The following is a 24,064-nucleotide window of genomic DNA, read 5'->3' as shown; positions in this document are numbered from 1 at the left end:
TGACATCAACGGTCAGTGAACCTGTGATGACACAGGACATCAACGGTCAGCGAACATTTTCAATAATACATTAGATTTTGGTTTGTTTCTCACCAAACCTTATCTTATGCTTTCATAACATTCATGAGTATCAGGAAATAATTTATTTGAATTCTGAATTATACTGTTGCATTCTTTTGAAGCTTGGAGAGGAAGTCACCATAAACTGCAATTGTATGACATCACTGAGCAAACATTTTATTTCTACAATTTCTCCCTTTGTGTAAAGAAAAAGAGTCATGTAGGGTTATAACAACACAGGGGTGAGTAAACAATGACTGAATTTTCATTTTTGGGTGAACAAATCCTTTAAATACTAATAATTCACAGTTTTCACATTTGAGCCAAAATGATAAGATTAATAGATTAATAACAGGAATATAGAAAATATTCATGAGCTGAATACCTGAGCGCCTCTCTCTTCGTCCAGCTCCACAGTCATCAGTGCTGATGTTCCTTTCTCACTCACCGTGGAGTTACGACCCTGCCAGAAGAAATAACAACATTTCTCCTTCCCCGGACCGATAATCCTTTCCGAATTCAGCCTCTTGCCAACTGCATGAAAAAGCAGAGTTTAAGATTAGTAGTGGTGCTATGAAAACAACAGCCTAGCTGCAACAACATACTCTGGCACCCAGTAACTAGTGGTTTTATGAGAACTGTTGATTCATGACTGTTTATAGGCAGGATGCTATATTAGCAGCATAGAGCTTTTGAACACTAAAATGTTAAGAATGGACAGTAGGGGAAAAAAAATGCTTGCTACACACATGCACGCACTAGTGTGGTTTCTCATATGTCCATTCACACCTTCAACACACACACACACACACACACACACACACACACACACACACACACACACACCCCTCACCTGCTGTGCTGATCATGTATTTCCATTTAACCACATACGTGTCCCCTTCATGGAACTGACCAATGCTCTGTTTGGGTAAGCGACTAGAACAAGCGAGAGACAGTTTCTATATAAAACCTATTCACTTAATCTCTCAAATTATTGCGAATTTCCTGCAAATATCTTTATCATCTCTAGATGTAATTCACAGATTCATGCCATTGTAATAGGGTTTAATAAACAATGGTACAAGATCAAATGATTTCATAAAGCACCCTACCTGTAGTCAAACTCTAGAATGTGCCAGACATCAACAGACATTGTGCTGATCTCAAAATTCCGCCCCTCGTCACCCTCCACCAATCCGTAACCTCGTCCTACATTAACACCATCCAAAATGGTCTTTACTGACGTCCGTACCATTGGCAACATCAGAGTCGCATCATAGGGCCTACATTCCCCACTCCGAAGCTCCTAAAGAAATTAATGAATTAATAATTTAAATAATTTTACAGCTATTTAAAATATCTGCAGTATCTAATGGATTCACACTAAAAAAAGCATCAAGTTACTAGGATACAAATTAGGCTGTATGTCTTTACCTTGTTTTCATCAGCTTGTAATTGGCCATTCTTCTTGGAGGCTTTTTTGGCATCACTCCAATCCAAAAACTTCTCTTTAAAAAGAGTTGTCTCATTGTGCTGAGTTAACCTGCCAAACACAGCCCAGTCAGGCCGTCCCTGGCCTTTTCTATGAAACACAAATACAGCAAAAGATAAACAAACATTTTAACATATAATTACAGAAAGTAAGGATATAAATCAGATTGTGCTAGAATAGAAGAAATAATCAGACAGCACTAATGTGTTTTTGGAGTGTCATACTTGGTACAGTTTCAGATGTTCTGAAGGAAACCAAAAGTCTGTTAATGAACATTGAGATACTTGGCTACTGTTGTGACAGATAGTTAAGCTTTAGAACACGTCGTTGAGGCAACTTTAGAGCACTTTTTACACGAGAGGCCTCTGTGAACAAGCTTTAAAAGGACACAAGTGCCAAAACTTGATCTATAATGGAACAGTATGCATAAGCGGAGCCAAAAATACTCGGCTCTTTGTGTTTATGCACTGGAGTGTTTTTTTGTACCTAGGTATAAGTGTGTTGCATTCTCCAGGGTCCAGAGGATTAATATCACAGTTGGTGTAGTCAAAGGTACCATTCCACAAGTGCTTTGCCAGCTGAAAAGCCACTTTTCTCTGTGCCAGCGTCACCTCCTTACCATGCCACACGTACACTTCACTACCAAAATCAAACACCAGCACCTAGATGTCAAAACACAAAAGAAGTGAGTTATCAGTTGTAATGATGGAATTTTGGCAACATTCAATAGAGAACATTTCAAACTAATGAAGTTCACATAACAAAGTATTTCTGAGTATTTAGCAGAGACACAATGCAGTATATCATTGACCATATCAATATCAGACATTTTTTTAATTATCGGTAGAATAGGCCGATATTTGAAACAGGTAATATCAGGCTTTTTTTTTTATAATTTAAACTCGTTTTCTATGTTAGGTTTCAAAAGTACTAAATAGTTATCTGTCTTTGTACTGTACATTACAATGTTTAAATGTCTGATTTTACTTTAAACATGTACAAGTGATGGCAGGAGCTTATCATTTCAAACCGATTTTCAATATTGGCCATCACATAAGTTGTCAGCCATAAGATAACAATAATTGTCAACCATCAGAACAGGCCAAATCTTCTACATCAGTCTATCCAAAGTGTTTAATATGTAATATTTTCAGTACTTCTTTAGAGCCGAGCATGGAGGAGCGGGGCACTCGACCCCAGTAGTCGTCTTCAGGAACAAGTTTATCCTCCATAAGCCTGTAGATGCAGTTGGTCTCTACAACAGCATTCTCATAGAACTCATCTTCTTCTGGGGTGCCTGCAGCTGTTAGGTAAAGATGGATATATTAAACAGGGACTGCAGAATACTTCTAAGATCAGCCTGGCTTATTATTACTATATTACTACTATATTATTACAGCCTGGCTTATTAAAGAACTAAGAAATAATGAAAACAATTAACTTACCTTGATAACTGGCTTGGCCGCCAAGAATCTTCCAAAACTCTTTGGCTGCATAACAGTGAGTGTTGGCACCTTCCTCAATGGTCTCCACATACGAGGCTCTGCAGCCCAGGTCATGCTTTGTCTGAATGAATGTGGCCAACTCTGCAGCCTGCAGGATTGAAAATGAAAAGCAATTGCATCACAAATGCCATGCCAACAACAGTGGGCATAACATTTTTTGTTGTTTTTGAAAGGGATTAATTTTTTTTAAGATCCTGAGTCTGGAGATTGCATGGCTGTATGCTTGACCTGCTTGTAATTGGTATAGCTGAAATAGCCAAACCCGTTAATTAGAAGTGGGTGTCCACACACATACTTTTAGCCATGTACTGTGGTGTACTGCAGCATGGTTGAAGCAAATGATAAAATTGAAATTACATCATTATTATCCACGCGTATTACTGAACAATAATGTAATGCCCTATAGCCAACACATACATATAGAGCATCACACATCATTGGTAAGATGTAGGTCAAACTCAGAGTTCAATGACCTGCTGTCTAGCTTTAACAATCAAAGCTTTTTCAGTTTGTTTGAGCTAGAGCAACACTGAAGTTTTACATTCAACCACCTGCTTCCTGTGCAACAATATGTCATTTCCTCTGTGGTTAATTCTGTTTACTTCCTGCATGTGAGGGACACGGCAATACAAATATTAACATTAGGGGGAATACTGTACCCTGACTAAAAATGACAGATTTGATTGTATTACAAGTTATAGTTGTTGATATAGTTGACAACCTTTAAAATTAACAGATGCAGAATGAACAACAAAGAGAGATGTTTGTGTATTTGTAGCAGAGCATACTCACTTTGGCCTTCTCGATAACATTTGCAAATTCTCCAATCCAGATGTAGCAGTGATGCGGCGTGATCAGGAGGAAGCAATCACCACTGTTCAATGAGGAAGATCTGGGCTCCACTAGTCTGGTCTGGACATGGCGACGACCTGATTAAAATGCATGGGGAAATTGGGCCATTATCATTGAGTCACAGGCTTAACCCCCTGTTGTCAGGAACAAAAATACATAGGAAGTGATTTGCTTTTATTCCATTGCTTTGTCTTGGTTTAATTTCACTGAAAACAGGGTTATAATCAGTTGCATGAATATCCTGGAAAGTAGAACAATTACTACAGTTGGACATGGGGTGTCTCAATCAGCTCCCTAGTTCAGTAGTCAGGGCACTGAACAGAGTCGGACATTTTTAGGGCTGTCCAAATCGCAAAATTATTCCAGTGCTAACAACACCTAGCTACATGCTTAACCATGCTAGCAATACCTATCTACAAGTTAGCAATGCCTAGCAACATGCTAGTTACACCTAGCTAACATCTAACTATCTATCGATCAAGATTTTAAACTTTTTTTTTTTTAACTTAAGTTTCTCTACAAACGTTTCAGTCTAGTTTTCTCTTTAAAAGTTATGTTGTTTGTAATATATTTCATCTATAATGTGCATCAAAAGGAAAAAATCTTTTAAATATTACAGTTTTATAATAATATTAAAAATACAATCCTATGTATTTTTATTTCTTCATTTATGTAATTTGTCTTTCATTATAATGCTGTATGTTTTATTATCTACCATGTAACAGTGTCATTTACACAGCAATTTTGTTGATTAATAACAGCTGCGTTTAAACGTGCAACTTTGTTATCATGTGGCAGGTGATTGAGTCATGGATGTCCCAATGTTTACTGGATCAGCACCCTTGCCAGTGCCAGAATTTGTGTTTATGATAAACTGATTCATGACATAGGGAGTGAGATGAGATTTCACATTTATGTGTTTGGCAGACACCTTTATCCAAAGAGACTTACAGTACATTTAAGGTATACATTGTATCAGTTTGTGTGTTCCCTGGAAATCAAACCCATGACCATGGCATTGCTAGCGTCATGCTCTACCAGTTGAGCTACAGGAACATAGGAGATGCACCCATGATGTTTTTCTCGGACTGCACTGCTCTCATTTTTATTTAGCACATCTGGTTTCTTTCTCTGTTTCAATTAGGGCAAGTGTATAATGTTGATGAAGTGTTAGATTAAAAAAAGAGAGATAGATGGGTAGCAAGAGAAGAGAGAGTTAAAGAGAGAGGTAAGGCAGTATGCCTTATGTGGAATTGGTATTCACAGCCAACCTACATTCCTACAGTAGCAGTCCACATAACAACAGCAACTGGTCTCCTCGTGCTACATGACAAGATAAGTTCTCCTTCCTTCTTTAAAATAAACATCTATCACACAGGCTGTGCTGTCCCACTGCAGTGCCATCTACAGTATAAATATATACAAGGTGCACCAGTTCTGTATGCATTTCATCCTATTAGAAATCAAATAATTTATATTGTATCCAATTACAGATTTTAATAGAAATAGTTGTACTTTCAGTGATTTTAAAACAAGGTGAGGGCTACATTAATAAAATAACACTCAAGACTAAATGCTTCCATTCTATAATAAACTTTGATGGCGAGGTGATGTCACTCACCTTTAACAAGAATGAGCATGAGTTTTTTGTAGGGCATGGCACTGTTGTTTGAGCTCTGCTCGGAGATGTTCACACTTCGTAGACTCACACTGCTGAAGTTTTCCTTACTGGCCAATCCAGCGAGAGCTACCTCAGAGAAACCACTGTTCTTATTTACTATGACAGAGAGGAAAAGAAAGAACCAAATGAGCGAGGAAGAGTGAAAAAAGCTACAGTATGAACTACAACATTTAGTGGTCCAAAAAGTATTTGGACACTTTTAGACACTTACAGTAAGTCAAACTTAAAATGTATGAATTTCATTTAAATACCATAATATAATATTTTATAAAGTAATCTAAGCGTTTTCTGCAAGCAATTCATGCTTTTATCAAAACTAAATTCACCTTTTAATTTTTGCAATGACTTAACCAACTGGTCCCAAGGTGATATATATTGGATATAGTAAGTCAGATCCACTTCAGATAACACAGGTGAAAAAAAAAAAATACAAATATTTCTAATTGTGAAAAGTCATTTTATCATTTAAAACAGAACAAACTTCTTCCTGAAAAGTGTGCTTATATAAACTTTCTTTAAAATAAATGTCACTTATTCACTGAAACAAGGTCCCAAAACAGAACAGACCACTCTTTTATCACTCACTCTTTTCCTGTTTCATCCTCTTGCTCTCCAAAAGACCGATGTTCAGTCTCTGTTCTGTGTACTCATGTCTGATGTCCTCCCGAACAGCCAGGAGTTTCAAAGGGTTCCTGGATGACTGAACATTCCTGGTTGGCCGTACTGCTCGCTTGTGCTGCACCATCTCTGAGGTCAACCTGAAGAACACCAAGGACAGATGGTTAAATGATCAATTGAAACTAGCCAATTAACCTACATTAAATACAGGTTCATTAGTAGCAAGGATGAATATGGTTTGTGCAGTGAATTATTGGCCGTCAAGAGCATGAAACAATCAAAATTCAAGAGATATTTAGAATTCAAACATTCAGTAATTTTGTCTATGCCCAGTAGAGTGATAATGGTAATATTATTCTTTATTTTCTCTTTTACTGTGTTGGGTCGCCACTGGGTCAGATTATAAAATCTGGGTTCTTAAGCAAAACCAGCGTACACCACTGCTCTTCACAATATTTTGTTTGGCTTTACCTGGGCAGCTGCATTCCAAATATGGTGTCAAAATCATCATTGATATCCAGACTGCTGGTGATCTTGGCCATATCCTCTGTGTGCCGATAAAACTTATCAAAGATCTCATCATCCAGGGTCATGACCTCTTTAACAGACTTCTCTGTGACAGCAACTGTGGTCTCCTGAAGTCCTGACACTATTATAAAAGGAAAGATTAAATGTATAGAAAAACACTGTATACTTACCTAAAAAAAAAAACACACAAACATACAAATAAGGGTTGATGGTTTATATTCATTACACTCACCTTTATTATTGATTCGACCAAGGAATGACTCCAACTTTTCCAGCTTCTTATCTGACTCAAGCTTCATGTTTTGTCTGACTTCAATTTCTGTATCAAAAATAAGTAAACCACATTATCTTATGGTAAAGGCATGTATGACCCCTTTTACACCTGGTATTACAATGCGTCTCAGGTGATCTGGTCACATGTGGTCAGGCGAGACTTGTGCTCTGATTTGGAGGGGAGGGTCTCTGATTTCATGACGACACATCAATCACTGTGTTAGCGTACTACTGCATGATATATAAATGTAACAAAGTCAGAAAAGACAAAGAAACTGCAAAAAATAAGAAAACGGCATGGTATTTCTCCAAACTGCAGTTGAAATTTAATCTAAGCACAAATGCAACATTTTGAGCCGAATTATCGGTCATTTTAATGGATATCATGTATTAACCTGAGCTTCAGATGTTTGTCCTTCTCATCTGTCTCAATGCATGTTGATATCAGACACACAGAAGAACTTGCATGAAGTTTCTCATGCTTGTTTATGTACCCACTTTCCGATCTGATTGTTATTTCCTTTTAAAGCAGCAAAATTTAGACTCTTGTTTAAGCACAGCGTTTGATTGACAGATGAGGGGCTGTGCTTCGCTGGTGTCTGGGACGCATTCAGGATGGAAACATTTACAACTCAAATGTGATATGGTAATATGCAATTTTGACCACATTAATATTTGTTTATCGTGAGCCGATCACAAAAGGTTTTTGACCCAGTTTAGACCTGTATTTAGTGCTGACCTTATGTGATCGGATCACCCGAAACACATCTTAATACTAGGTGTAAACGGGGTCTTTGCATTAGAATGTGTGTGTATGGCTTCTTACCTTCATGTGGCTTTAAGATGGCATGGGAGGCATTCTTGTTTTTGGAGGACAGAGGGGACAGAACTGGATTTGAAAGAACAGTGGGGGCTGCCAGACCTCAGATAGAGAAAAACACAGGGGGAAATTCTTAACTGCATATAATTACAAAGCAAAACTAGACTCATTGTCCTAATATTTTCACGAAACCTCAATCTGTGTCTGGAGGCTGTATGAAGCAATGAATTTGAACATATACATTTTTCACCAACCTTTCTTGACCATTCGTCCAGCCACTGTAAACTGAGTGGAGTCATTGGCTGCTCCGTGACCTTTGACCTTCCATGCACTGTCTTGCGCGGTGATGAGCTGCTTGCGTTCCTGAATGGACATCTCTAATCGCTCAATCTGCTGGCTTTCCACCACCTCATTTCCCATTCTCTGAGACAACAAATGAGAGAGCATTAAACTTCAAGTGTGCACATAACTGTCTGGACAAAACATATTGTTCAGCTTGAAATCAGAAAATCCCAAACAAGCATTAAAGGCGGTTCACTCTTGGTGGGGAACGTGGGGTGTTGGGTGTGCCTCCGCGGTAGCACATCTCATCACGTGAGCCACATGATGAGATGTGCGAGTAAACGTCTCCGACACGGAGGCAGCTGGGATCTGTCCTCCGCCACCCAGACTGAGGCGAATCACGAGGACTTGGTGTACACATTGGGAATTGGACATTAAAAAAAAATCTGTCATTACGCACTCACCATAATGTTGTTCCAACAAAATTCTGTGGGAGAAGATGGCGTGAGCATGTGTGAAATCAGCAAAAATCGAATTGTCAAGTAGCCTCTTTTTAATACAGCACTTTATACTCTGTAAGACTTAAGTTAAACAAACTCACAGCTAAAATGATATCCCTTGTCCATTGTGAATATTCAGTGTAGCCGTCTACAAAGCACCGCCCACACAGAGTTCACTGCCAATCCAAGAAAATTCCCATTGGTCAACTCGGCAAATTCGCCTGTCAAAGTTCATCAAACTTAAACTCCACACGAAATCCGCGAGGGGAAATTCCTCACCACCGGAATTCAATCACACAGATTACCATTAAGAGGACTATTTTACCTGTGGAAACCATGCAAATGTATATGACTGCACCTTTAGGCAGTATGTTAGTCTGAGTCACCATTCACTTTCTTTGTATGGAAAAAGATGCAATGAAAGTGTATAGTGAGGCGAACATTCAACTAAACATGCCATTTTGTATTCCACAAAAGTCATATGGGCTGGAACAACAGAAGGATGAGTAAATAATGACAGAACTTCCATTTTGGGGTGAACTATCCCTTTAAGCTGGTAAAATTTGTCAGGGACACAACACCTTTCATAGGAGTTTAGTAAAGGAAAATTGTTAAAAACAAAATAATATTCTGATATGTGAAAATAAGTCTTAGTCCACACATTCAACCACTGCTGACCTGGAAACATATCATAGATTCTCAAAAAAAAAAAAAAAATGTATACACTCATAATAACTAGTAATTGAGTGAGTAATGAAAACTTCCTGCATGTGATTCAAATTAATATAATATATATTAATCTTAAACATGACACAAAAAGTAGACAAAGAAACCAAAACACCAAAACAGGCATTACACCAACAGTCTTAGTGGAGTGCTGTTATGGAGGAACAGTGGATATGTTTAGATGTGGGGGGGGTGGGAGGCACCTTCCTTCTCCAGGGGTGACGCTCATCCATCTGCACGGGCAGGGGGGTAGCCTTCACATGGAGGGAAGTGCAGGAAGACAGACAGGAAGAGAGGGATGAGCAAAGAATAGAAAGAGAGAATGAAAGATGAGAGGATGAATCCTAGACTACAGAGTTAACAATTAATAGAGAGAGGAAGGTGGTACTTCACTTGAGACTTCAACACTGACTCTTCATTTAGTTTTATAGTCAGTCAGTTTGTGCTATGATGCAATTATATGAGATTGATTTGAAAATGAATAGTAGCATTATATTTCAGGGAGATTTAATAAATTAGATCAACTGGTCATGATTGCAGTATAATGTCGCTCTTCTACTTAATGAGACTGAAGGCTAAAGGTTTTAAAATAACTACACAAGTTTTTTTGTATTTTTTTTTTTTTTTTAATTTAGAAGAGCCAAAGTTCAACAATAAAGGCATACTAAATATCCAAGAAAACAGCCATTCTTTTGTGATCTACTACATATGGCCAGGTAAAACCTCAGTCTTTTACAGATAAACACAAGCAGCAAGAAGCAAAATGTCTCAAAATGGTCACTTAGATGAGCATAATGGGTGCTTGTCAAATTAATTTGACAATATGAATAATTAACACAATACACAAAAAAAATATATAATTCCTTTGATTTGAAGAAACACTAAATAAATCTTGAATATTCTAAATACAAAGTAAATAAAACTATTTACAATTTGATAAGGTACAATAACACAGTTATTATTAGCACAGTTACAAAATTAGAAAGTAAAAACTAAAAAAGCATTATGTGTGGTATAGAGGAGAGGCGGAGCGTCAGTATCAAAGGCAGGAAAAGGGAAGAGAGTTTACATTGGGTGGTCTTGCTCACCTGTGGGAGGATGGCTATTTGGTCCAGTGGTTCAGAAACACATGAAAAGGAGGAGGACAAAACATTGTCCTACAGACAAGATGGACAGGGGAAGTAACACAAAAGATGACAAAATGGGACAGACAAATGACAAAGGAGGAGGGAATGCAGGAAGTTCAAGAGCAAACAGCAGGCAGGTGACACTGGTCAAGTCTAATACAATATTAAAAAACTTCTAAATACCACATGACCTCCACAAAGACCATGATCACATCAAGGTAACTACTAGACTTGTAATGTCAAATCTAGAGTACAATGCACGACAACTAGCCTTGTGCAAGCACCCTGAATTTGATGACTCTGAATCCATCTGTTGTGTCTAAATTAATTTGTTGTTACAAGTCTAACAGGTCTAATCACAATGAGAAGTGCTACGGTCAAAGAATAGTTGCTAAACGTGCAACTAAAATGTTGTTGTTACCAAATTAATGACAAATTCACAGGCTCATCGTTGTTATCAATTGCTGTGGTCCCAGAGAAGCAGCTTGATAGAAACTCTTATAATAAAATTGGGTCTAAAATGTATAACTATACCAAATTGAAAAGTCTGTATAGCTGGATGAACAAGGCCAATAATAACACAACAAAAGTGTGAAGTCATCACAAGGTAAAATGACAAAAATAAATAAATACCGGCATTTCAAAAATCATACTTTTACTTTAGTAGCAATGTCAGCGAATCAAGCAAATAAAAATAAAAAAAAAAACACCACAAGCAACAAGGTCATCCAGAATTGCCAAGATGAAGTACAAAAACACCATAACAGCACACTGACATCATCATCATGATTATACTGTCAGGAATTAAAGGTATAGTTCACCCAAAAATGAAAATTGTATATTCATTTATTCACCCTCACGCCATCCCAGATGTGTACGACTTACTATCTTCTGCTGAACACAAACAAAGATTTATAGAAGAATATTTCAGCTCTGTAGGTCCATACAAAGCAAGTGAATGGTGGCCAGACCGTTGAAGCTCCAAAAATCACCTAAAGGCAGCAAAAAAGTAATCCATAAAACTCCAATGGTTTAATCGATGTCTTCTGATGCCAGTGAGAAACAGATTAATATTCCAATCCTTTTTTTGTTTTTAAAATTGCCCCCATTGGCCACCATTCACTTGAATTATATGGAAATATTTGTAATGAAATATTAAAATATTAGTTTGTGTTCTGCAGAAGAAAAAAGTCATGCACATCTGGGATGGCATGAGGGTGAGTAAATGATGAGAGAATTTTCATTTTTGGATAAACTATACCTTAAAACACAAACGCAAAACCATAAGCCTTGTACACCTCCAATAACCAGTGCTAAGCCTGTGGCAAACAGCTAACAGCCTTACCCAGAGTTGTTCAGACACAGCAAAGTCATCTATCATCATCATGCCATCATCCTAGAAAGAGGGGTAAAATGAACAGGGGAGAAATGACCCCCCACTAAAAGCTTGGACACTAAACCTAACCTTGAGGTTTACTGTGAAGATTCAGAATAAACATTCTCATAATAACTTGTGATTTCTTTTATTTCTGAGAGGTTTTTCAAAGGAATTAATTTCTCATAATTTAAGTGTTCAGTTTCTATATCACTATGTCCATTTGTTAAGTATTAAGTAGATACTGACCAATATTTATTTTTTAATTATTGTTGTAATTCTGCATTTGACACCATCATAAATAAATAATTATCAATATTCATGACATACTATTTATGCAAAAAGTTATTTTGCAATCAAAATGGTCACAAATTAATTTTTATCTTTGTATTGGGCAATGTCTTAAATAGATTCTAACTACATTTTCTAACTTGAGAATCAATGGTGGCAATTACTGAATATGAGTACTAATCGGTAATTGGATCTTTAATATTAGTAGAACTTATATTGAAGATCCGATAACTGATTAATAGTGAAGTGTGAATATCAGTAAAAGATGTCAGTCAAAATGATTGTCTATTTCTAGTATGCAGTACTGAGTAACAGTATTCTGATGTAAACATTTCTTTAAATGTGGGACACTGAATTGTTTATCCTCAGAAAACTCATTTAAGTATCGGTTTTGATTCATGAAGACTAATGACTGCCAATTACATGTCCAAAAAAAGTTACGTGTAAGGGATGTTACATAGCAGAATTACGCAACCTGAATTTATATAAATCTTACAGTGGAAAGACTAAAAAGCAGTCTTCAAATAAATCCAAACAGAGAAAGGCATGTGAAACCTCATCCCATCCCCCACCGCATTAGAGAATTACTATAAAGCATGCAAAGATTTGAAACACTTTTTATTATAATCATTTGAAATAAATAATTATCACCAAAACAAAACACAAAAACATGCAGTAAAGAAGTGGATTAGCAGAAAGAGACAGAGTTAGGTACAAGTTGGTTAAGAATAGATATAAAACTTACTAATAATCTAGGACCTTGCATTACAAATATGATAATACATACAGTACGTGTGATCTCATGACCGCCACATGACCTCTACAGGTCCGTTCAAAAACAACACCATAGAGAGCACCTGTTATTGCTCTTGGACAAACATTTAGATTGTAGTGACATTACTTTTTTTTCTATCAGTCAATATGAATACAAACGATTATCAATCTAACTAGATACCTTTCAAATATGATTTCAAACACAAATAGTCTGAAAATAATGGTACAATCAACATTGAAACAGACACAAGGTCTGCACTGTTTGTTTTTTTAAAGTAAATACATGTGAATGTGGAAACTTGCACAGAGCAAACATCACTACAGCTGTCTGGCATAAAGTTTGTTTTGTTTATTAGTTGATATGTGTGCTTTAGTTTCAAACAGCCAATACATAATTAAATAACTCTGGACTCATGCATACCACAAGAACATGTAAACAGAAAGAATAGAATGAATAGAAAGAAGACTAGAAGATAAAATAATAGACAGCACATACCTTTCTCAGTTTAGAGTTACTCAAAATATAACTGCATTAACTCTTAGTTTAAAACCTTTTCGATTCAGCATTTAGCCAAAATAAAAAGACATTTCTGAAATTGTGTACCACGCAACAAAAAATAAAAAACTACATCACATAATCAACCAGTAGAATTAAATTTGATAAACTAGAGTTGATAATACAAGATGCTATTCACAGCACCAACAAAACAGCTGTTGAATACACACAGTATACAAAATTAGACAATTAATTGTGACCTATGACCTTAATGAGTCACTGTCATGACTGCTATGTTGCTCGGACCTGCACACAAGAATTTCACCTACTGTTGCACTTGTGTACATGGTAATGTGACAATAAAGTGATTTGATTTGATTTGATTTAATGGTCAGGTGAGGCAGTTCAAGGTACAGAGGTTACCTTCTTGAAGCTCTGCTCCACTTCCCATAGCTGAGCATGTCTTTCAGAGACAGCGACCGTCACCACATCCTGTTTTTTATTTATCCTGTTCCTCCAGTCTTCCTCTCCACTCTTCTTCAGCAGAGCCAGCCTAGAAGGAACAAACAGAAATTTAATACAATTCTTAAAAACATCTAAACAAAATAGGAAATAGGAATTTTCATATTCAAATTTCACACAGAGTAAATGTCCCTAAAGGGTGGTTTTGTCATGTTTATCCAACTTCTGGTGTCAAATTGATCTTCAGCTACAGTGGACCCACACACTTCAGCTAACTCATACAAAGGATATACACACATTGGGCACTACATTAGGAACACCTGTACATCTACTTATTCATGCAATTATCTAATCAGCCAATAGTGTGGCAGCAGTGCAATGCATAAAATCAAGCAGATAAAGGTCAGGAGCTTCAGTTAATGTTCACATCAACCATAAGAACGGGGGGAAAATGTGATCTCTGTGATTTCCACCGTGGCATGATTGTTGGTGCAAGACGAGCTGGTTTGAGTATTTCTGTAACTGCTGATTTCCCGGGATTTTCAAAGTTTACTCAGAATGGTGCCAAAAACAAAAAAGCAGTTCTGCGGATGGAAATGCCTTGATGAGAGAGGTCAACGGAGCATGGCCAGGCAGGTTTGAGCTGACAGAAAGGCTACGGCAGCTCAGATAACCACTCTGAACAATTGTAGTGAGCAGAATAGCATCTCGGGAATGCACATGTCGAAACTTGAGGCAAATGGGCTACAACAGAAGACAACTACATCAGGCACTTTATTAGGACCATATTGTTCCTAATAAAGTGCTCAGTGAGTGTATATTGAATAGAAAAGCATGCATACATAGATAAACACTATGAGATCAATTTAACCATCTCGTTTGCATCAGCTTGACTACCATAGCAGCAGATAGCTGTCCATCAGTTACACAATACTTTGATCTTTGCTGGACACAGCAATACAACTCTGACTCAACTAAAACACAAACCAATCAATGGAAATTATCAATAGACTATAACAGATAGTTATGCTGAACTGGATTATGCTTCGTTAAAGCACTGTATCTAGGGGGAATCAAATGTATTAAAAGGAAAGTCTTTTTCTAATATCTGGCCCTCTGTATCTGTGTGCTGACTACAACAAAAGGATGCAGCACACTGCAACATAATTTCAATCATATCAGCAAAGATCTAGTTCAAAGCCAAAAATATTATATAAAGGACTTTGAGCATCTCATTTGTTCCCATTTCTAATATAATTTTCTCAAAACTACACTTCATTCTTAACTATGCTTTAAAAGTAATGAACAAAATGTGCCTGTCACTTGACATACATTCAAAAGACATACAGAGCGCAACCTACTTTCTACAAATAGAGTCAAGATAGAACACAGTCTTACAATTCTAAACAGAGCCTCGTATTATACAATACACAATAATGTTTTGCTTTCAGATGCAGTAAATTAGCATAAAACATCCTCGTTGATTAACAAACTACATGACACTGAGCTCTGGAGGTGAGAGAGAGGGAGTTTTTGGGAGACCTCATCTTTCAATATAGATCTACATGTACATTCTATAATTTAAGTTAACATTTAATAAGTATACTGTATAATTTATGTTTTTCCAAAGCAATTTTAAATGATAATATACCATAAACTTCTATTGTGTTTAAAATAAAGCTAATTATAATTACTACAGGCTAACCTTAACCAATGTCTTAACCCTCCCCATTAAAATATTTATTGCATTTTTAGAAGAAAAAACCCATCATTTAGAAAGTTTATTTTTCCAAATGAGTATGTGTCCAAAGTGAGATTCTGTCATATTTAGGTAACTTCTGGATACATTTGTCCCCAAACTATAGTAAAGTACATACGCACACAAACACCACTCACCTCTCTTTGATGGACATCTGTCTGGCAGACATGATGTCTGAGAGCTTGTCTCCCTCCTCTGTTTTAAAGTCTGTCTTCTGCTTGTGCTCCTGTTCTCTATTGTTTTCCTCAGGGAGATGTCTGGTAGACTCTGTGTGTGTCTGCAGTGTCAGAGAGATGCTCCGTAATGAGGATGAGCCCTGCGATACAGCTACCGCTGCACGTACTGCGGCTGCGTGCACAGGAAGATCTGTTTAACAGACACACACAGGAAAGGGTTAGAGCAGCCTCAGTGATGTGTTCAATAACAGAGTACAGGCAGACAGACACCAAACTCTCTCACATACATTCAGTTCTTTAAAGAGTTGATACTCAGTTAACCATGTGAATTCATACACAGCAAAATTGTGATGAATATGTAAGCAAGGCAACATAGGAAGTGAGTGTCAGTTTCTTCATAAAGGGAATCATTGTTTCTCATGCTGTGGCCATGTGGGTTACACAGATATCTTTCTGTCAGTTCAGAACTTTAAAACCTCAAGCCTACATGACAGACAGTTCAGACACACAACAGGAAGACATTTCAAAAACTAACACTCCACTGAAAGGACATTCACACATAGAGTAACATCCTGCTAATCTGTCGTGACCTCTACTTTTTTAGTCACACCGATATCAGCACAGAACACATGTACAGCAGAGCAAAAATAAACAATATCACCACCCTATAAAACAAACATAACAAGCTATCCCTGACAAATTGCCTCAGGCTCACTGACTGTACACACAGAGACAGGGATCCCACACTTTTCCACCAATGAATTTCCACAACTTTTTCCAAGACCTGTCCAGTTGCTCATGATGACTGGATTTGGATTTCTTTAGAAATAGTTTTACAGAGATTTCGATATCAGGTACCATTCTTTAGAATAAATTGATTTAAATGATTATACTTGCTAGTGAACAGATCAGGGATGTGCTGTGAACTTTGAGACTGGGCAACGCACAATATAATTATAATTATTTACAGCAGTCAACTCAGGTCGCCACTTCATATGAGACTAACCAGATACAATGCTATGCAAGCGATCGCTATAGACTTTTACACAGTAACGTTGTGTTTGAATTTTGACATGAAAACAAGGCTGAAGGATAGACTGTCTGGTTTCCCATTTTAAAATAGCCAAACCCAGTTAAGTTATAGTTGACCAAAAATGGATCCAGCTGCAAATGGCCCCAGCTCTTTTTGTGTTCACAATGTAAGTGGACTTAAGAGGACCACTTTCTTTTTTGGCCATCTTTGCATTGATGTGATCTCAGACCCTTTGTTATTCACACCACAGCTCCTTAAGAACTCCATGGCAGTCACGATTATGAAATTTGGCTAACAATAAACTGTCATACATATTGTGATCATGATGATAAATTGTCATACAGTGGTGACTAGAAATATTGGCACCCCAAAAAAAAATATTGGTAAATATGAGCAATCAAGGCTGTGAAAACAAATCTGCATAATTTATCCTTTTGATCTTTCATTAAAACAAATCACTTACCTATTTGCTCCAAGACCAAAAAAACATCCACTATTATGTTTTAAAGACTTACCAGAAGAGGAAAAAAATAGAGATCGGTGGATTAAGCAAGTCAGATGGGAGAAGATGCCAAATTTACTGGTCACTCTCTCAGCAGCTGTAATAGAAACCCCTTCGCAGCTGTGGTAATAAAAAATTTTTTTAAACTAATTCCAGGGTAATATAAAAATAAGCACAATGTTACACATTTACACTCAATATAAAAAAATAAAAATAAAAAAAAAATCCCTTTTTGAGATTTACTCTGCTAAATAAGGTGGAAACATGTCATCACAGTCTGTGAAAAAGGTATATTACATGAATGTTAAAATAATGTCATACGGAGCACTTTGTTCACTATCAAAATACTTGCTCGTATTTTTGCGGGAGTTTGGTGCGAACCTCTACATGCGGCATACGCATCACAGCTCCTGTTGTGGTCGGAGTACAGTTTGTTTTTGGGGTCTGAGATCATTTGGGTTGTTCACATATATCACATTATATTGGAGTGCTCAAATGAACTAGGTGTGAAAAAGCCCTTACGGTCCTTCCAAAAACCTGTACTGAATAAAGAATAAAGCTCCTAGTTTAGAGGTTCCCCAACTTTCTTTTTATTTTATTTTTTTTAAGTACAGCACCTCATTATAGTGTTTTTACCCCATAGCACCCATTCACTGAAAAATAAGTAAATACTTGAAGAAAACACTCCTTTACTTAGACATTTGGGGATTAAACAGGTTTATTATTAAACTCTGAGTTGGCACATGCATTTTACAACTTGAACTTCCAATTGAAAGAAACTGTTTGCCTTTCTAAGTTAGTGAAATAATGAGATTTATTCTTGGTCATAATTGAAACTGGTGGAAAAATACAGAGTAAAGTGTGATACTATCATTTTGCTCAGCTGATGGTGCCGCAGATGGGTGCCTCTGTGTGGAGTTCTCCAATTATTTTGTCGTTTTTGTTTGTTTGTCCTGTGTTTAGTTATTTTACCAGGGTCGAACTGCTGAACATTCGGCAGCACATACCAGAAAATCAAACAGGTATTTTAAATGTTCAACAATGACAAACCATGGTTTACATGAAATGCCAAAGAGGATACTTACAGAAGCAAGGAAAAAATCTTGTATAATCAGGACAAAAATTCAAGGAATTTGAATTTAAGAGTGGCTAAAAGTAGCTACTCTGAGAAGCTGAAAAACAAGTTTTCAGCTAACGATCCTGCATCAGTGTGGAGAGGCCTGAAAAACATTACTAACTTCAAGACACCATCCCCCAACACTGTAGGGAACCAAAAACTGGCTTATGACTTAAATGTATTTTAATGTAGATTTGAAAAGCGCAATCACCCTCCCCCCACCTTCACTTAAGATCTGTAAAGAGGATGTGAGCTGGGTCTTCTGGAAACAAAAGACAAGGAAAGCACAAGGCCCAGACAGTGATTCACTCACTTGTCTAAAATCCTGTGCTGACCAGCTGGCCCCCATCTTCACACAGATCTTCAACAGATCACTGAAGCAGTGTGAAGTTCCCTGCTGCTTCAAATACTCCACTATTATCCCTGTCGCAAAGAAACCCATGATCAAAGGACTTAATCACTACAGACTCGTCACTCTGTGGTCAAGTCATTTGAGAGACTGGTGTTGGCCCACCTGAAGGACATCACTGGACCCTTTCTAGATCCCCTACAATTTGCTTACAGAGCAAACAGGTCTGTGGATGATGCAGTCAACATGGGATTCCATCATATCTTGTAACATCTGGACAGACCAGGGACATATACAAGGATCCTTTTTGTGAACTTCAGTTCGGCTTTCATCACCATCACCCCAGCTCTCCTATGGAATAAATTAACCCAGCTCTCTGTTCCCACGTCTATCTGTCAGTGGATCACCAGCTTTCTGACGGACAGGCAGCAGCTAGTGAGAATGGGGAAATTCATTTCCAGCACATGTACGATCAGCACTGGTGCCTCCCAGGGATGTGTGCTCTCCCAACTACTCTTCTCCCTGTATACCAACGACTGCACCGCCAAGGACCCCTCTGTCAAGCTTCTGAAGTTTGCCGATTACACTTCTGTCATCGGCCTCATCCAAGATGATGATGAGTCTGCATACAGAAGGGAGGTTGAACAGCCAGCTTACTGGTGCATTCATAACAACCTGGAGCTTAACACCCTCAAAACAGTGGAGATGATTGTGGACTTTAGGAGGAACACCCCAACATTGACCCTGCTCACCATTCTAAACAGCACTGTGGCAGCAGTGTCATTCAGGTTCCTGGGCACTACCATCTCACAGGACCTGAAGTGGGAGACCCACATTGACTCCAATTCCTTCACCAGTTGAGGAAGTTCAACCTGCCACAGGGTATTTTTATTCCCTTTTTATTTATTTGTTTATTATTATTATTATTATTATTATTATTATTGTTTGTGCACTGGAAGCTTCTGTCACCAAGAACCATTTCTTGTATGTAGAAGCATACGTGGCAATAAAGCTCTTTCTGATTCTAACATTTTGTTCAGTTGCTCAATAGGACCCAAAAGAAAATTGCAATAAAATAAAACAATAATGTAACATAATCTTGAAAAGGAAATGGCAAATCAAGCATTATCATAATTTACTTATTTCTCATGCCATCCCAGACACGCATTACTTTCTTTCTACAGCAGAACACAAAGATTTTCAAAGAATATCTCAGCTCTGTAGGTCCATATTATGCGAGTGAATGGGGTCCAACATTTTAAAGCTCCAAAAAGCATAAAGGCAGCTAAAATTAATCCATAAGTATATCCAGCCATGGACGATTAGTGCTTTTCTTAGTTTCTTGTCAATCTTGTTGTTTAATTAATATTAACGGAACAGATAATTGTCCCATCTTTTAACACTCTCGTATTACTTCAACTGCAGTGTATACAAATAACACCGCCCTTGCGGAGAGCGCACTCGCAGCCGACGCTACAGAGGATGGTTCACTCTCCATCTGTTGCGGATGTAACCCGATCCTTCCGACGGGTGAACGTCCGTAAAGCCAGACAGTATTCCGGGCCAAGTCAGAGCATGCGCGAACCAAATTGCTGGTGATTTTATGTACATTTTCAACCTGTCCCTCTCCCTGTCTATAGTCCCCACATGCTTCAAAACATCCACCATTGTGCCTGGACAAAAGCAATCAAAAATAACTTGTTTAAATGACAGGCGTCTTGTTGCTCTGACCCCCATCATCAGCAAATGCTTTGAGAGGCTAATCAGAGATCACATCTGCTCTGTGCTGCCCACCTCTTTGGACCCATTGCAGTTTGCCTACCGCAACAACCACTTCACTGATGATGCCATTGCATCTACAATACACACTGCTCTCTCCCACCTGGAAAAAAGGAACACATATGTGAGAATGCTGTTTGTAGACTACAGCTCAGCATTCAACACCATAGTACCCTCCAAGCTTGATGTGAAACTCTGGGCTTAAACAGCTCACTGTGCAGCTGGATCCTGGACTTTGTCAGGCAGACATCAGGTGGTTAAGAATGGGCAGCATCATCTCATCACTGACCCTCAACACTGGAGTCCCGCAGGGCTGTGTTCTCAGCCCACTCCTGTATTCCCTATACACACATGACTGTGTGAAAACACAGGTCTGATCACTGACAATGATGAAACAGCCTACAGAGAGGAGGTGCACATGCTGACACGCTGATGTCAGGAGCACAACCTCTCCCTCAACGTTAGAAAGACCAAGGAGCTTGTAGTGGACTTCAGGAGGAAAGACAGAGAACACAGCCCCATCACCATTAATGGAGCACCGGTGGAGAGAGTCAACAGCTTCAAGTTCCTCGGTGTCCACATCACTGAGGAACTCACATGGTCTGTCCACACTGAGGCCATTGTGAAGAAGGCTCACCAGCGCCTCCTCTTCCTGAGACAGCTGAGGAAGTTTGGAATGAACCACCACATCCTCATACGGTTCTACACCAGCACTGTAGAGAGCATCCTGACTGGCTGAATCACCGCCTGGTACGGCAATAGCACCGCCCACAACCGCAAAGACCTGCAAAGGGTGGTGCGAACTGCCAGACACATCATCGGAGGTAAGCTTTCCTCCCTCCAGGACATCAATAACAGGCGGTGTGTGAAAAAAGCTTGGAGGATCATCAGAGACTCTAGCCACCCAGGCGGTATCGGTATCGCAGCATCAGGACCCGCACCAGCCGACTACATGACAGCTTCTTCCCCCAAGCAATCAGACTTTTGAACACTTGATCTCTCACGATCAGTATACATCAACACTGCGCTTTATTAATCTTATGTCTCACACTGGACTGTCATAATCATCTTCTCCACAATACAACTACTGTATATATATATTTTTTATATCCTCTTTCTTTTTTATATTTATTGTTTGTGTATTCTATTTTGTGCATATTGTTTACTGTACATTGTATATTATTATTGTGTTGTGTAATTATGTGTACATTTTAAATGTAAATTGTGTTGTGTAAGTATGTTGTTTATTGTAATTGGTATATGTCTCGTCACTGTCATGACTGCTATGTTGCTCTGAACTGCACACAAGACTTTTACCTACTTTTGCACTTGTGTATATGGTCGTGTGACAAAGTGATTTGATTGATTTCTATTTTGCCAAAGAAATGCACTTAAATGTTCACGCGTGCAGCTGCATTCACCACGTGACACGAACACTTAAAAGAACAAGCGCAGATATACAAAATACCAGCAAATTCCAGCCAATGAACAGGTAGAGGGGCTGATTACACTTCACACTCCATTCACTCCAATTAAAAAATATCTGAACCGGAAACGCAAGCTCATGCCAAGAAATGTTATACTCTGCTGGGCACAAGAGATCAAGTTAGGTGAATTCTGACCTGCGAATCCATATGACGAGAGGACGCATGACCAATAGAAGATCAAAACTTCAAACGCTGACCTCTTGGCTCAGTACAAAGAATACATGCAGTATTTCACAGCTGCATGTTTTATTGTTGCATGAAAGTGGTCAGTATACTTCAACATTTTAAATATAATATTATTTGATATTTGTGATGTATTTACTTACAACAGAAGCCCTCCCACATGACATCATATCCTGGTCCGTTGTGTTGCGTGCTCATATCCTAATATGACAGCTCCTTTACCCTGACCACATTTATAAGTGAGTCTGAGTGTCGAACATGGTGAACAATGATTTGAATACAAGTCAAAGAAAGCACAACACATCACTTCTACCAGAGGGAGGCACCAATGCAAATGAATTACTGCCTGTCCTGCTGCGCTGAGATAACAGAGAACAAATTTTTATGAAAACAAGCAATTTTATTTGAATATTCAATGTCCTTTTTTCCATTTTTTCCCTTCTGTTAAGTTCTGCTTACCTAGATTATATGGACAGCACGTCCATGTTACAGATGTCTCCAAAAAGACTCTCAATCAACAAACTGATGTCAAAGTTTTACTCTAGACAAGCTCTTATAACCAGCAATATCTCATAGATGAAATATTTTAGAGTAGAGCAAAACTCACTAAATGCATTTTCACTCTACAAATCACACCTTAAAAACACTGACATATCCAGGTTTTCCATGGCTGTGTGAACCCAGAACATTTAAGATCACTGACTAGCAACTAGCATAAACGCATGCATTAATGGTAGTGTTACCTAATATACGGAAAACTCTTAACTCCTCTCCAACCACCCCACCACCTGTTCCCTTGACCCCATTCCTTCTCCAGGACATCTCTCCATCCATCCTACCTGCACTCACACACATAATTAACACATCTCTACTTATCCCACTACATTTAAGCAGGCTCGAGTAACTCTGCTGCTGAAGATACCCGCACTTAACCCCACACAAATAGAACACTACAGTCCAGTCTCTCTCATCCCATTCATGGCAAAATCACTTGAAAAGGGCAGTTTATCAAATCTCTGCCCATCTCTCGCTGAACAAACTTCTGGATGACAATTAGTCAGGCTTCAAAAGTGGACACTCCACCGAGACTACTCTGCTGTCTGTCATCGAGTCGCTGAGACCGGTGAAAGCTTCATCCGTCATGATTCTGCTGGACCTTTGTGCAGCCTTCGACACAGTCAACCATCAGATCTTACTCTCCACACTCTCTTCGCATCACAGGAACTGTGCTTGCCTATTTTAATTCCCATCTCTCAGGTAGGTCCTTCAAGGTAGCCTGGAGAGGTGAGGTGTCCAAGCCACATCATAGTTTCGGTGCTTGGGCCATTTCTCTTCTCTATATACACAAGATCACTGGGACCCATCATTCAGGCACATGGTTTCTCTTACCACTGCTACGCTGAGGACACACAACTCTACCTGTCTTTCCAGCGCAACGATACCACAATGACTCCTCGAATCTCTGCCTGCCTGGGAGACACCTCGGCCTGGATGAAGGAACACCACCTGCAACTTAACCCGGCCAAGACCGAACTTCCTTGTCTTTCCAGCCAACCATACTGTTGGACACAACATCCCCGTGCAGCTGGGTGCAACTACAATAACGCCTTTCAAAACTGTCAGAAATCTAGGGGTAACAATCAATAAACAAAATTTCACAGACCACATCTCAAAGACCGCAAGATCATGTAGATTTACACTCTACAATATCAGGAAGATAAGACCCTTTCCTGCCTGAACATGCCACACAACTTCTTGTTCAGTCACTTGTCATAACTAGAATGGACTACTGTAACGCTCTCATTGCAGGCCTCCCT

The 24,064-nt window shown here is 38.5% G+C and overlaps 1 protein-coding gene across 11 annotated transcripts in view; it reads right to left on the bottom strand.

Annotated features, from left to right (window-relative positions):
* LOC127626505 (supervillin-like) overlaps window positions 1-24,064 on the bottom strand; it is a 110,229-nt gene that overhangs the window by 13,802 nt on the left and 72,363 nt on the right. For 8 of the 11 annotated variants that reach the window (XM_052102324.1, XM_052102316.1, XM_052102318.1 and 5 more), the window contains 19 exons: window positions 15,759-15,987; window positions 13,824-13,953; window positions 11,810-11,860; window positions 10,426-10,494; window positions 9,541-9,591; window positions 8,084-8,252; window positions 7,836-7,931; window positions 6,969-7,055; window positions 6,680-6,857; window positions 6,176-6,348; window positions 5,531-5,686; window positions 3,850-3,986; window positions 2,998-3,145; window positions 2,710-2,855; window positions 2,039-2,214; window positions 1,495-1,642; window positions 1,173-1,366; window positions 914-996; window positions 446-594 (listed from right to left, as the gene is read on the bottom strand). In XM_052102324.1, coding sequence (XP_051958284.1) covers window positions 446-594; window positions 914-996; window positions 1,173-1,366; window positions 1,495-1,642; window positions 2,039-2,214; window positions 2,710-2,855; window positions 2,998-3,145; window positions 3,850-3,986; window positions 5,531-5,686; window positions 6,176-6,348; window positions 6,680-6,857; window positions 6,969-7,055; window positions 7,836-7,931; window positions 8,084-8,252; window positions 9,541-9,591; window positions 10,426-10,494; window positions 11,810-11,860; window positions 13,824-13,953; window positions 15,759-15,987 — 2,570 coding nt within the window. The remainder of the gene's footprint in view (window positions 1-445; window positions 595-913; window positions 997-1,172; window positions 1,367-1,494; window positions 1,643-2,038; window positions 2,215-2,709; window positions 2,856-2,997; window positions 3,146-3,849; window positions 3,987-5,530; window positions 5,687-6,175; window positions 6,349-6,679; window positions 6,858-6,968; window positions 7,056-7,835; window positions 7,932-8,083; window positions 8,253-9,540; window positions 9,592-10,425; window positions 10,495-11,809; window positions 11,861-13,823; window positions 13,954-15,758; window positions 15,988-24,064) is intronic. The other 3 variants (XM_052102319.1, XM_052102321.1, XM_052102323.1) reach the window with 3 other exon arrangements.

Source organism: Xyrauchen texanus, chromosome 33 (genome assembly GCF_025860055.1).
Source record: "Xyrauchen texanus isolate HMW12.3.18 chromosome 33, RBS_HiC_50CHRs, whole genome shotgun sequence".
In the NCBI taxonomy this organism is placed as follows: Eukaryota; Metazoa; Chordata; class Actinopteri; order Cypriniformes; family Catostomidae; genus Xyrauchen; species Xyrauchen texanus.
This window is presented reverse-complemented; position numbering and strand designations above follow the sequence as displayed.